The sequence below is a fragment of the Anopheles stephensi genome, chromosome 2 (genome assembly GCF_013141755.1).
Source record: "Anopheles stephensi strain Indian chromosome 2, UCI_ANSTEP_V1.0, whole genome shotgun sequence".
Classification (NCBI taxonomy): Eukaryota; Metazoa; Arthropoda; class Insecta; order Diptera; family Culicidae; genus Anopheles; species Anopheles stephensi.
In genome coordinates this window covers 88296281-88308691 of record NC_050202.1, presented here as the reverse complement: position 1 = coordinate 88308691, position 12411 = coordinate 88296281, and the positions used below count along the sequence as shown (strand labels likewise).

The 12411-nt window shown below is 45.2% G+C and overlaps 1 protein-coding gene across 6 annotated transcripts in view; it reads right to left on the bottom strand.

The window, feature by feature from the left end:
• Nucleotides 1-12411, bottom strand: part of LOC118505113 — a 33247-nt gene that overhangs the window by 17636 nt on the left and 3200 nt on the right. For 4 of the 6 annotated variants that reach the window (XM_036040418.1, XM_036040415.1, XM_036040420.1 and 1 more), the window contains exon 2: nt 9475-9778. In XM_036040418.1, coding sequence (XP_035896311.1) covers nt 9475-9570 — 96 coding nt within the window. In that variant the 5' untranslated portion in view covers nt 9571-9778. The remainder of the gene's footprint in view (nt 1-9474; nt 9779-12411) is intronic. The other 2 variants (XM_036040419.1, XM_036040417.1) reach the window with 1 other exon arrangement.

Sequence of the window (12411 nt, the reverse complement as noted above, 5' to 3'; positions counted from 1 at the left end):
GCTCTAGATGTTAATCCTTTTTCGGCTTGAGTCACACACACACACACACACACACACACACAGGCGGGGCGGGTCTCTCGGGAACCTAATTTAGGGTTCGAGGATGATGAACGATTGATGGAAATGAAAACTGGCCACCGGTCGGCCCATCCTGCCAACGATGGTCCACACTTTGTGAGGAAGATTTATTCAATTTAACATTGAATTATGGTGTCGGAATGAAGGTTCTCCCTTCAGGATCCTTTCTTCATGCAAAAAGTCTTCTAGGAGTTTTATGATTTCGGGTTGAATTGAATGATTTATAAGCATTTTATTTGCGAAAAAGAGATACGAACATCATTTACGCTTACGAATGCATTGGTGCACAAGGAATGTTGGAGATTTTATTTGAAGCCCAAAATAAAACTGCACACAATAAAAAATCACTTCCTCCCGGGAATGGCAAACCGAGACTGCATTGTTGCAGTTGCAGTTACTCTACCATTGACCGCTAGACATTTAATCTGTCAAGCAAGCTGGGCACTTTTTTATTGCAACCACCGCACTAAAGTGCCTCATAAAATGAATCTCTACCGCAGCGATCGTTAGGGGATTGTCTCCGGATGCATCCGTGAAGCGGGTCGGAAAGACACGGGCTCGGAAACATTGTAGTTACAGTGACAGCAGCAACATCGGGCGTCCACGGACCGGACAATATAGCTGTGCTCGTGTCGTATGGAGTTTATCGAAGTTTGACGTTCCAAGCGCTGCTGGTTGTGCCGGCATACAAACTGTGGAACAATTGCAACATGATTGCTGAAAAAAGAAGATAACAATGTTGCACAGAGCCGGTGCGATTGCATCTGCGCAGGTGGAATATTCCATAACATCTGCAAGCAATAGCTCTGTGCTCGTGTGCACATACAAAGGAGCAATTAACATTGTATGGAAGTTGATGAAAAATACGAATTGGCCATGGAATTTTAACGATAGAGCAAGTAGCATTGTTTTTGAAATTTCAAATAAAACCTTAAGAATAGTTACCATGGTACTAGGTTGTTCCTAGGGATCCTACTTCATCTAGGTGGACTTGAGTTGGAAGATGTCGCTAATTTTTAATCCCAAGATACTTATTAAGGTGTTAAAAGGTGTCCGCAAAGGTTGGTTGGTCTTAAAGGACCTAGCCACCGAACTCTGAGCACTGGATTTGATTGAATCCTCTCCTTTCTTTTTGGATAATCATTCCCGGATATATCTTTTCGTAGGGCTACATTAAGGACTACAAATGGCATGACTTGTGTTCGTGCTCGTAAACCATCGTTACGTCCTCAATTCAACCACTTCCTACGTCAATTTTCGCCATTAAATTTCTCCGCTCTGTGAAGAAAATGGAACGTTACAGTCAACGAGATACGGATGCAGACAAAAATTTGCATTTAACGAAGATGGAAAGTGTGCCGAAGATGGCAAAAGGGAAAAAACCGCAACAATAACAAAAAAAGTGAAAGTGCCTCACCAGTCGGCGAACGGAATGTCCTGAATAATGTGCCCATAAGCAGCAGCACCGAGGGAAAATAGTGAAAAGTTCATCAGGGCGAAACGATGTTTATGTTTTCATAAGTCAAAACCACTCGCCCCAGAAGAAGAGCTCCGGAAGTGCACGGAACATGGGGTGGTTATGGACGGTGAGAGGACGCAAGAATCGACACAACGGCGTCGTTTATTTGTCCTGTACCCGAAGAGTAAAGTGCCGAAAAAAAAAGATATCAGAACCAAGTTTCTTGGAGAAGTGTCTTAGCTCGACGGAGAGCCGGCTTTTAGATCGAGCACAACGGCGATGATTCATCTCCCCCGAGCCACCGATGGCCGACCGGGAAAGGAACTAGTTTTCACTCAATGGGTTTTTGGGGCAGCAGCAGCAGCACTCGCTGGAAGGTTGATGGAAATGGGAAGAAAAACACACTGCAAGATTGATGACGAATTGTGCCGTAAGGATGTGACGAGGGCGCTAGTTGGCGGAACCGGCTGTGTCAACATGAATTGACCTATTTTGAAGGAAAAGTTGCAATATTAACGAGGGTTGCGAGGCGTACACCGAGGCGCACCGAGCCATCCATTTTGGAGCGTAATTTCTGAGGACTTTGGTCGAACGATATCCATCAGCTGTTCTGACAGCATTTGACATTTATTCAATAATAGTGTATGAAATTCAAGGCTTATAAATAAAAACGTTGCTCAACTCAAAGCAACATCGCGATCCAATTAATCCTTTTTGTTGAAGCCTGTTTGGGAGGTATAAAAGGAGTGAAAAAAAGCAAACACCCACTTCCGGTCCTCGTACAGTAGATGCAAAACCCCTTAACAAACTGTGTAATATTAGCATTATTAGCAAACAAGCGTGCACCTCACCAACGGTGCCGCCAGCTATCAGACGCGCAACGGCGAGGCTAATTTTTGAATACACTCCGTCACATCCGTAAGTGAGTCCCACTGAGACGGGCAATCGGGCGGGCGGGCACCATTCCCGGGGCAAAGTGGAAACGGAAGCCGTCGATTCATGAGCGTAACGCGTGTGAGGGTGCCAGAGTGCCTCTGTTTAATTGAACGCATTTCGCTCAATTTGCTGAATTTATTATCACCTTCGTTACAAGTGCCGCCGATGTGGAATGGAAATTTAATTACTTTTTCGCTGGTGGGTAGCTGTTGGGCCACGGTGTGCTTCAAAGTGGATGGAAATTCGGAGGCAAGTAGTACCAGGAAACGCCTTGATTTTACAACCCTTGAGATATTGACTCAGTGAAGTGGAATTGTTTTATAGCAAACTTGCTATAAAATGCTAAGTATTGCGATGAAAGTGAAACTGTTTCTAAGAAAAGATAGGAAAATAAGCTAAGCGAATATAAAAAAGGAGCTTCTCAGCTATTGGTCCTTGTCCGTAACATCATTTTCATGCATTACTTTAAGACATCACAACCCCTAAACGTACGTAAAAATGTATTACTCTGGCTTTTTCTTTTTCACCCTTTTTCTCATCGGGTACCAATTCTCTTATCCTTCCGACGCAAGTGAAAACCTTCACAGGGAAGGACCGAAAATTGTGTCGAATTGTGCCTCGAGGCGTAAAAACGGCGCGCGCTCAAGTTTCGCAAAGAGATTGTTTTAGACACACCCGCGATCATCCACAGTCACGTTCATGCGCTTCGAGGATGCCGATGCCGGAAAATTGCCATGCATGTTCCACCTGTTCATCACAGCAGCAGCAACGGGAGCAGAGTCTTTCAAGTCCTGAAACTTTATCCTCTCCCTTATCTGGAATCTGGAAGTATCCGATTGCTACGCCCCACAACATCCCGCTATGAGCGGTTCATATTCCCTACCATTTAAGGGCGAGTAATATCGCGGTGGTGGGTGTTTTGTTTTCCATACTTTTCCACCGCTTGTTGTTGTCAACTTGATTTTTCATCGTTCCGTCAGCGTTCCCTTGCGCGGACTTAAAAAAAAACAGGGGGCGGCGGCCGACAAAAAATCATCAGATACTTTGGAGCTCCGATACTCCGATTGGACTGGAGCCAAACAAGCTTCTAATGGGGTGGCAGAATTGTTGCTTCTCGACTGTGACTCGGGAAAATGGTAAATTAATTCATTTTTCATTAACCAGCCCGAAAAACCAACAGCCTCTGGTAGGTGGAAAAGACTGAGCCGGGAGAAGCGACAACGAACATGTTGTTTTGCGAGTGCCAAATGTTGATAATGCTGGTGCCGGTACTTTGAAATCCTTTTTCTGTTGCTGTGAATAATTTATCAGCAGCGGATAGATGGCAATTAACAGTTGGCAAGAGTAAATAGGAAACACGGAAAGATAGGACTATTAATGATACTTTGAAGCTGAACGGATACTTGAAAATGGGCAAACTCTTGGAAAGACTTCTTCCTCAAACAGCAAGCCAAAAGGGTGATATTGTAGAAGGGATTTTTAAAGTTTGAAATTAAATACGAAGCTCAGATAAAAAACGCAAATAATACATCCAATATGTGCCACCAAACCCCATAAAATAGCTTCACGCCACTGCTTCATACCGGTCGTTAACTTCTTAATCCCATTCCCATGGAACGATGTCAACTAAATGGTCGCGTTGAAGGTAATTGAATGAATCATGAGTTAATCCTGTTTGTGGAACGCTTCTTTTGCTCATAAAAGGCAAACATTTTTTTTATCGCACGACCGTATGAGGTTCTTTACGAGATTTTCCGTTCATTCCGAGCGTTCCAGTTGGCGACGTGTCACAGGCGCGGGACATTTATAGACAAGGACATCTTCTAACACACCCGTTGTGGCAGGCGATGATCTCACCTTTTTCCGAAAGAATCGTTCACAATCCCTATCGCGGTGCGAGGTTTGATTCCTTTCGCTTTATAGAACGATAGCAAAACGCCAGCATGGACCTGGAAAGGAATCGATGAAAGTGTACAACATCCGATTGCTAGAGGATGTAGACGAAACGCGCCGACGGCACAAATGCTCGATTCCGAAGTCATTTGCAGTCAGCACACTCGCGCTGTCTCACAAGACACAAGTAGGTTGCTTCAAGGACTCCACCGCCAAAGCCCCACAGCCAGTGGTGATGATGTAATGGATTCTTTTCTGCTGTTCAGTTACCGAGTACCATGGTGCCTCAGTAGTACAGAGTTCGCTCGAGGAAAAGGATTGCAATCGGAAGGCTTCTCGGTGAAGAACTAGCCGCGCCTCGTGCAACGCCCGGCGACCAACTGTGTGGACTGGGCATCACTTTCCGCCTCGGCATGACAGCACGTGGCCAGCTGCTGGTAAGGAGCTGCTGCTGAATAAGTTATTCCATCGGGTTTCCTCCGGCCAAGAAACACCATACGTGAGTAAAGCGTCCATAAAGTCCAGGGATTAGGTGGCGGAGTGGCGGACAATCAACAGCACGAGCACTTCCTCACGGCACACGATTGTAACGATTCTCTTGCGCGCGACATTGCGGCCAACCTGGCAGAGGAAGCTTTGTCTGCTTTATGGCATACAAATGCCTACCTATTTCGGGGAGGAGGTCGGGGAGGGAGGTCGGTGGTGAGGACGGCTACACAGGCAACCAACGATTCTCTTCGTGACGGTGCACGTTTGCGGTACGTCTAAGTAATACTTCCAGTCACACGTCCGGATGGCTAGACAGGACGCAGAAAAACCTGAGACTCGGGGCCCTGTCAATGCAAGAATCGGTAATGACTCGGTGTAGTACCGGGTCCCGGACGTTCGTTCTTTGGGTTATTCGGAAGGCAAATCGAGTGGAAAATGCTTGTCTGTCTTGTTGTCCGAAGTTCAAGAAAAACGCTGCGAAACGAGCGATATGCGGAACAGGGCAAATGGCTGCCCGGCGAGGTTTGGTAAATTGAATTGAAATCGGCACGGGACCCAGGACCGGCAGCCAGGCAGGGCGCCATCGCTGTGGCCACGTGAAAGTGTGGCATGTGGAGTAAAATGGATTGGTGCCCGGGGCAGCACAGCGGCGAGTACCATTTTAATAATTTATGGCAAATAATTTACAGCAGCGTAGTGGTGTACGGTGTGGAGCCGTCTGCCGAGGGTTTTACTGTGGCGTTAGGCGAGCGGCAGTACGAGGTTTCGAATTGATGAGCAGTCAAGGGTGTGATGGATAACTTAGTAACACCGGATGCACGAACACAGGGATCGTGGTCAAACGGGGAAGCAATTCTCTGGTAAAAGCTGCTGGCCATCAGCAGCACTTGGGAGTGTCATCAGCAGGACGAGATAACGAGGAAGAAGGCAGACGGTGGCTAATGTCAGACCGTGCTCTATAATGCATGACTACTTAGTTTACTAGCGGTAAATGACATCGTGTGCCTTCAACCGGAAGAAGCTCCCACTCACTGGAACTCTCTTCGAATTACTTTGAAAGCAAAAATTGATGGTTCGTAGAACAATTTTACGAAACAGTGTAACAGGAGGACAGAGCAGTGAGGATTGATTTGTTCAAACATGGAATGTAGGATCTAGATAAAGAACCTTTGGAAATATGGGACTTTTTTTGTTTAAATCTCCTCTATTTCTTTGTCACTAAAACATGGTGTCCGGCATTATGACCTAAAACGACCGTGTTGAATTTACGGATCCAGAAATGTCCATAATGACTGTGTATATTGCTACGGAGAAAGGAAATCAAGAATTCAAGGATATTTCTGCTATCAGTGGTCATGTAATGAAGCTCATTGGAACCTTGGGACTTTGCTCAAACGTCGTAGTTATGTTGCGTAGTCCTGCAACTGGGTCTCATTAAATATAATCAGAGCAAATAAGACCTGATGTCTGTTAGATTGAGAGTACGGCACGCTGATCACCAGACATTGCAGTCCGTTAAGTGGATTAACGGCTTGAGCCTCAGCTAACTTTGCTGGTGTTTTGACTAGACATGGTCGTTTATGTAATGCCTTACAACCATCTTATGCAACGTATTATACAACTCTTCGCATCAGTGCGAACATAATGCATTATGCAAGCGAATCTTCCACAGCGAAGCGAAATCTTTCCCAAATTCACAATCATTACAGCGTTCCGAAACCACCATACACGCTCTGTACCTAACACAAGGGGAATCGCATTCATTACATGTCAAGCCGGTGTCTTTGTTTACCGCAACAGACCGGCTGGCTGGTTCGCTGGCTGGCTGGCTGGTATGCTCTCTAACCCCCCGACAACTCGATGAAATGCAAATTTCTCTCCCTTCGAGCGCTTTCGTCGTCCTCGCGTTCGACACTTCATAACATACCCAATTTAATCAGCGTCATCATTCCCGCACATCCTAGACGCGCCCGACCAACGTATGACAAACGACATAGCTGTTTGCTTAGCCCGACCGGCAAACATTCCGGAACACGTTTGCACTCGCTCGGTATTTCCGGACGGTTGGACGGTTGTTTGGAACTTTGCCGAATAATTTTCCTAATTTGCACGCTCACAGTTTCGTTCCATCTGAGCCTAGCCCTACGATACACAGCAATCAGCCAACACTCCGGATCAGATGATGTACGTAGATTTCGTACCAACGTGTGTGTCTGAGTGCAAACAAAAGCTGGTGGTTTCTGGCTCTTTCAAGTGCATTCGCGCGTATCCGTGCTGACGCAATCCGGCGTTAAGGATTACTTCGTTAAAAGGAGGAAAGAAGGGACAAGTTTGAAAAATGCTTCAGCCTGTTCATAACGAGCCGGGGGAATGTCGGGAGAGGCGGGGTTTTTTTTTGCCTTCTTCAAAGCAATCATTAATGCCCACGGTGTGTTGGGAAGCAGCAGCAGCACCTGAGCATATACTTACACCCTATTCAACCCTTTTTCTGATGTTCTGAACCAGCGCGAGGGAGTTACAATGTACTTGAGTTTATCATTCACTCAACCTGCCACTGCACGGGGCTTGATGCTACTTCAATCGCCCGTTGTGCGCATTTGTTTACCTTTCTGATCGCTTGGAAGAGTCAGAAACGGTACTCATTACGTGCCGGATCCGGCGTCCGTTTGAAAGGAGCACATTTCCTGTCGATGAATGAAAAGTGCAACTCAGCCGACGCTACTCAAGGCGTTCACGGCTTTACGGGCGTTCTTCTTTCTGGTCGCACTAAGGAACCAGTGTGTAATAATCCCTACGAAACCTGCAAAACATGTGTACGCTGTCGTTCCCTGGTGATTCGTTTCTCATTTACCACATCATCGTTTAATCCGATTAGTAGCCAGACCGATAGACACATTCACGACCGGCGGCGTCCAAGAAGGTAACGTCTATTCGCTGAATGTAAGCACGGTGGACATATTGGAATTGAGTTATTATATGTTCGAGAATTTCAGCAGAAAATAATGTAGAAAATGTACAATATACTGAAAACATTTGCAAAAGTATTCACCTGTAATTTACCAACATGAAGTCATTTCTAAAGACGCATCAAATTGTTTGATCTACTTTTACAAAAAAATATGTTTGACCACTAAAACTCTCAATACTTATTTGAAGGGCTACTTGGGACGTAAAAGCAATAGATCGTTGACCTTTCCAGAGGTTAATATAGCTAAGGAAGCTTATATGATGTAGCGCAAAGGGACGACACAATTGCACCGTTCGGCATGAACTAGACGCCCACACCCACACATGTCTGTAAGCATCGCCACAATCCGGATTACTGTCGTATTGGACATTACTCAACAAACTCATCGTTTTTGGTGGTGGTGGTGCTGTTTATTTTTGTTATTTTAACTGCACCGTCTGCGAGTAAAGCTGATTCTCACGGAGCAGGTGACATGTGTGGGCAAAAAAAATCTTAATAAAAGTGCCCGAATTCTATAAAACAAAGTAGACTTTAACAAATTTATAGCAACTTTTGAGCATCGGAATTAGTGAAATAAAACAAAGGACAGATGTGTGAAAGAAACATGGGGAACCCATTATCAGCCGTTATTATTAAGAAGTTATCACTATGCAACACTTGCTGTGCAGAATTTTTAAAGAGACATCCCTATGTCCCTGCTTGTCACAGAACATCAGTCACTAGAGGTTGTTTCATTAGTGCTCACTGCATCACCTCGCCGGAATCCATAAACCTCCAGCGTTGTCCAAAACTCTCTATGCTCACCCAAACTGTACAAGGTATGAGACACCCGATTCTTCGTCCTGGTGAACGTAATCTCTTCCTGCAGTTCCTGGTTTGCGATGTGATCCACATCAATCCTTAACTGTTTTGGATAAGCGGCCGATGCTGTGTAAAGAAACTTGCCGAGCAAGAAACTGCCCTAGCAATGGGCAGAAATGGTAAGAAACTCTACCACAACTTCACACCAAAAACCTAATACCGGCGACGAAGGGAATCGCAAACAAACCCAAGAGAGCTACCAGCACTGATCTGTCCATTGTTGGGGTTTGTGAGTGACTGAAAGAATTGGCTGATGTCACATCGGCGAATGAAGTCTGTGATTTGCTTATCAGACTGTCAGAGCTGGGGTCAAGAATGAAAGCATGCTGTCTAATAAATTACGTGTTTTGCGATTATTATTTGAAAAAGTGAGCACGTTATTTGTAAACAGTTGCAGAAACCCTGAGGCTAATGCTCGTGCGATGTGCCTAGAGCATCGTCACTCTTGTCGAGTGAGATGTCCAATTAGTGGCCTGCATTCATGTGCCTGCCTGTCGAGCTATGGAAGAAAGCTCTTGAGCACGTCGCACAAAACCCTAAGATGGATCATTTAAGAGCCGGAAAGTGTCACTGCTTACAGATCCGTTAGGAACACTCATGACATGGAACCATTTTTTAAGGAACCTCACTAGAATTTTTGTTGTCTCGAAATTTTGCAGACGTTTGCAGAAAAAAATAGGCCCAGACTTTAGCATTTTCTGGAGTGGTTCACTTTTACCTAAAGTCTCCAATTTTGGAGCAATCAAAAAGAATGTAGTTCAAGGGAAGAAGAGTAAAAGTCAGTACTTACCTCCGGTATGTCATCCGGCACCTTGCCCATCCAGGACAACGACAGTATCGGGCAGTCGCATCTTGTGTTGGAGTTCTTCTCAAAATGCAAATGCATGATGTCGGCGGCCTCGGCAGTGGGTGGGTCACGTGTACGCTACTGCACCCTCCCACATGCAACACACTGTAGGTCACACTGTTGGCGTGTCACACGAATCCTGCTCACGACATTCACAATTTGCACCAAAAACAAATGCCCCGTCCTGTTCAATCTTCGATTTCACGAGCTGTCGAAGCTGCTCTGTTTGAACAGTAAACACTTTCTGCTGAGAAGTGGGAAAAAGGAACACAGAAACACATGTCACAAGAGGTTGCACCAGTGTCCCGTGTGAACGGATTGGCTCGGCACCACACGTCAACTGTCACCGAATGTTACTGCGACGCCAATACGCGTGACACGATGCTTTCACGAGCCTATACCCGGGTGCCGACAGCCGACCGGCCGGAAGGACATGTGTCTCGTCTGTTGAACGCCGGTGGACACGTTGTCACGTTTTGTTTATACCCGCCGGGTGATCACTTATCCAATTTCACCTGCCACACAATTGCCGATAAGTCGTTAAGAGGAACAATCACAAGGAAAGTACCGAACGAGAGTGCAAGTTGGCGAAAACTGTGATTGTTGACTGTGTTTGGCAACATCTGTCCACACCCGCGACGACACACGAGCCGCTACATTAGGATGCTTCGAACCTTCGAACTCTTGCAGACAGCGCGCTATTTTTGGCCAAGCGTCATTAAAAGCGTCAATGTCAAGGCATCAGGCACGCTTGGCTTCTCTCTTTCGATTTCGGGTGATACTATTTTCGCCAACGCCCAATGGACATTTGGTTCGTGTTTTTTGTTCCTTGGCACACCACACGTTCTTGGTGTCTTTACGGATGATAGGTAATTTATAATTAATTGTCGCTGTTCCATAAATTGTGGTGTGCAAATTAGCTTTTACCGACACACGTCCGCAGGTTCGTGTGGGAGGATAAGCAAGCTTGATTAAACACAGCCCAACCGCAAACGCTCATTCTGCTGGTCGTACATTACTGAGTGCATACATTCAGGCGTACCAGACACGATTTGACGCCATTAACCATTACTCACAGGAACCGCAGAGCTGCGGGAGCGTGTATGTGTGTTCGAGATTTGTATTGGTGTTACAGAAGCTTTCTTTTACTTACAGTTCGCTAAGAAAAAATGTTACTTTTTATATAAAATCGATACTCCAAACACAATGAAATGGTTGAATGTTGTAAAAAATATTCCCTACTGTACTGGGGAACTAGAAAAAAAAAACAGGAGACACTCTTCACAAATATGTTGCCTTTTTTCCCCGGAAGCATAACGATCTCCGGCTGTGTGTCGCTGCTAACGCTGCTTCTATTCAGAAAAGTTTTAAATTTATTCATCTTCGATAGCTACGCAACTTCCGCCGTCCGTCAGCTTGCCGTTGTGCAAAGCCTGATGATGCAATAGAATCGAGAATATATTGCTTCCTTATCCGACAAGCGCCATTAGGATGGGTATGTATGTAAAGATGAGGATGACAAATAAAAAACAGTTGCCGCAGTGGGACTTTGTGCCTCGGATTTCTGCCACACTCGAGCGCTATTTCTTGAGTGTGTCCAGTGTGGGCTCTGCCGCTGGTTCCTTAATTAAATCGTTATGCAAATTCCAGAGCAGAGACACATCATGCCCAACCCACTACAACTGCGACTGACATTCTATTTATTATACGGTTCTCGTTGTGCCGAAGAACTGTCACGCTCGCGTGAGCTACCATGCGGCTCCATCGGTTTTTAAAGCACGGACGATTAAAATGAAATTTAAATTCTCTAAAGAAATATATTTTCCTGTAGATGTACTCTCGTGTATAAAATGTGATTTTCTGATGCTTGCCTTTGAAAACAGTGATAAATATAGAGCGAGTCGAAAATAACAACACTATCAAATATCTTGATCATGTCATGAACTCTGAGTACGGAATGGGGAAAAAATGCTCAAATTTGTTGTACCAACCATGTGCCGCATATTTGCACCAGCATGTGAGCCACCTACACTCGGAAAGCGTATAGAAGAAAAAAACCTTCAGCTGCTTGGCAACGGGAACCGAACCGTCTATCGGGTTCATCAGCCGTTGGAGAAGCCAACACGATATTGTGAGCTTGTCCCGCCACCAGACGGATGGGAAAACGGACAGCGCAGTAGGTGGGAAAACTGCAGGAAAATCGACCATCCGGCACAGACGATGGTGTCATCGCATGAATAGCGCACCGGATCTCCGGTATCATTTTCTGACACCCACGACCTGTATAGTCTGCGAGGGTGTAGATAAGGCCAATGTCGGCAAAGATCGGTTGCGAGAAGTTCTTTGTAAGATTTAATTCAACCTTAGAAAAAGCTAGCTATAAGAAAATATTTTATACATTTGAACTTTCGATGATTTGGTGACTATTTTCTAACAAAAAAATGCCATAAATGTATATTTTTTGCTCTTTAATTTCATTTCTCTCCCTCTCGCTTATCGCTCCATTCACCGATCAATCATCGGAACGTCAATTGGAAAGTTGATCCGTTTTTTTTTTTGTCCCGAACCAATCGCTCAGTCGTTTTCCACCCAAACACTCACACGCACACAGTTTTTCCACCCATCATTCAGCACAATGTAGGTGTGTGCGGCGGATTCGTTACAGGGTTAAAAGCTGTAACCATCCATTGTCGTTATCGGCAAATTATATATCTCATCAGTTTGCCCACATTTTCCCCCCGTTTGCTTTTTCGTTTGGATAAAAGAAAGCTGTACAAAAGGTTATTTGAAACGAGTCGCAATGGAACGTGTCGCATTCATACTGCTTCGTGAAAATGAACGGTGTGAAAATTACACCACAATCCCGTTGTGAAAGGTGGT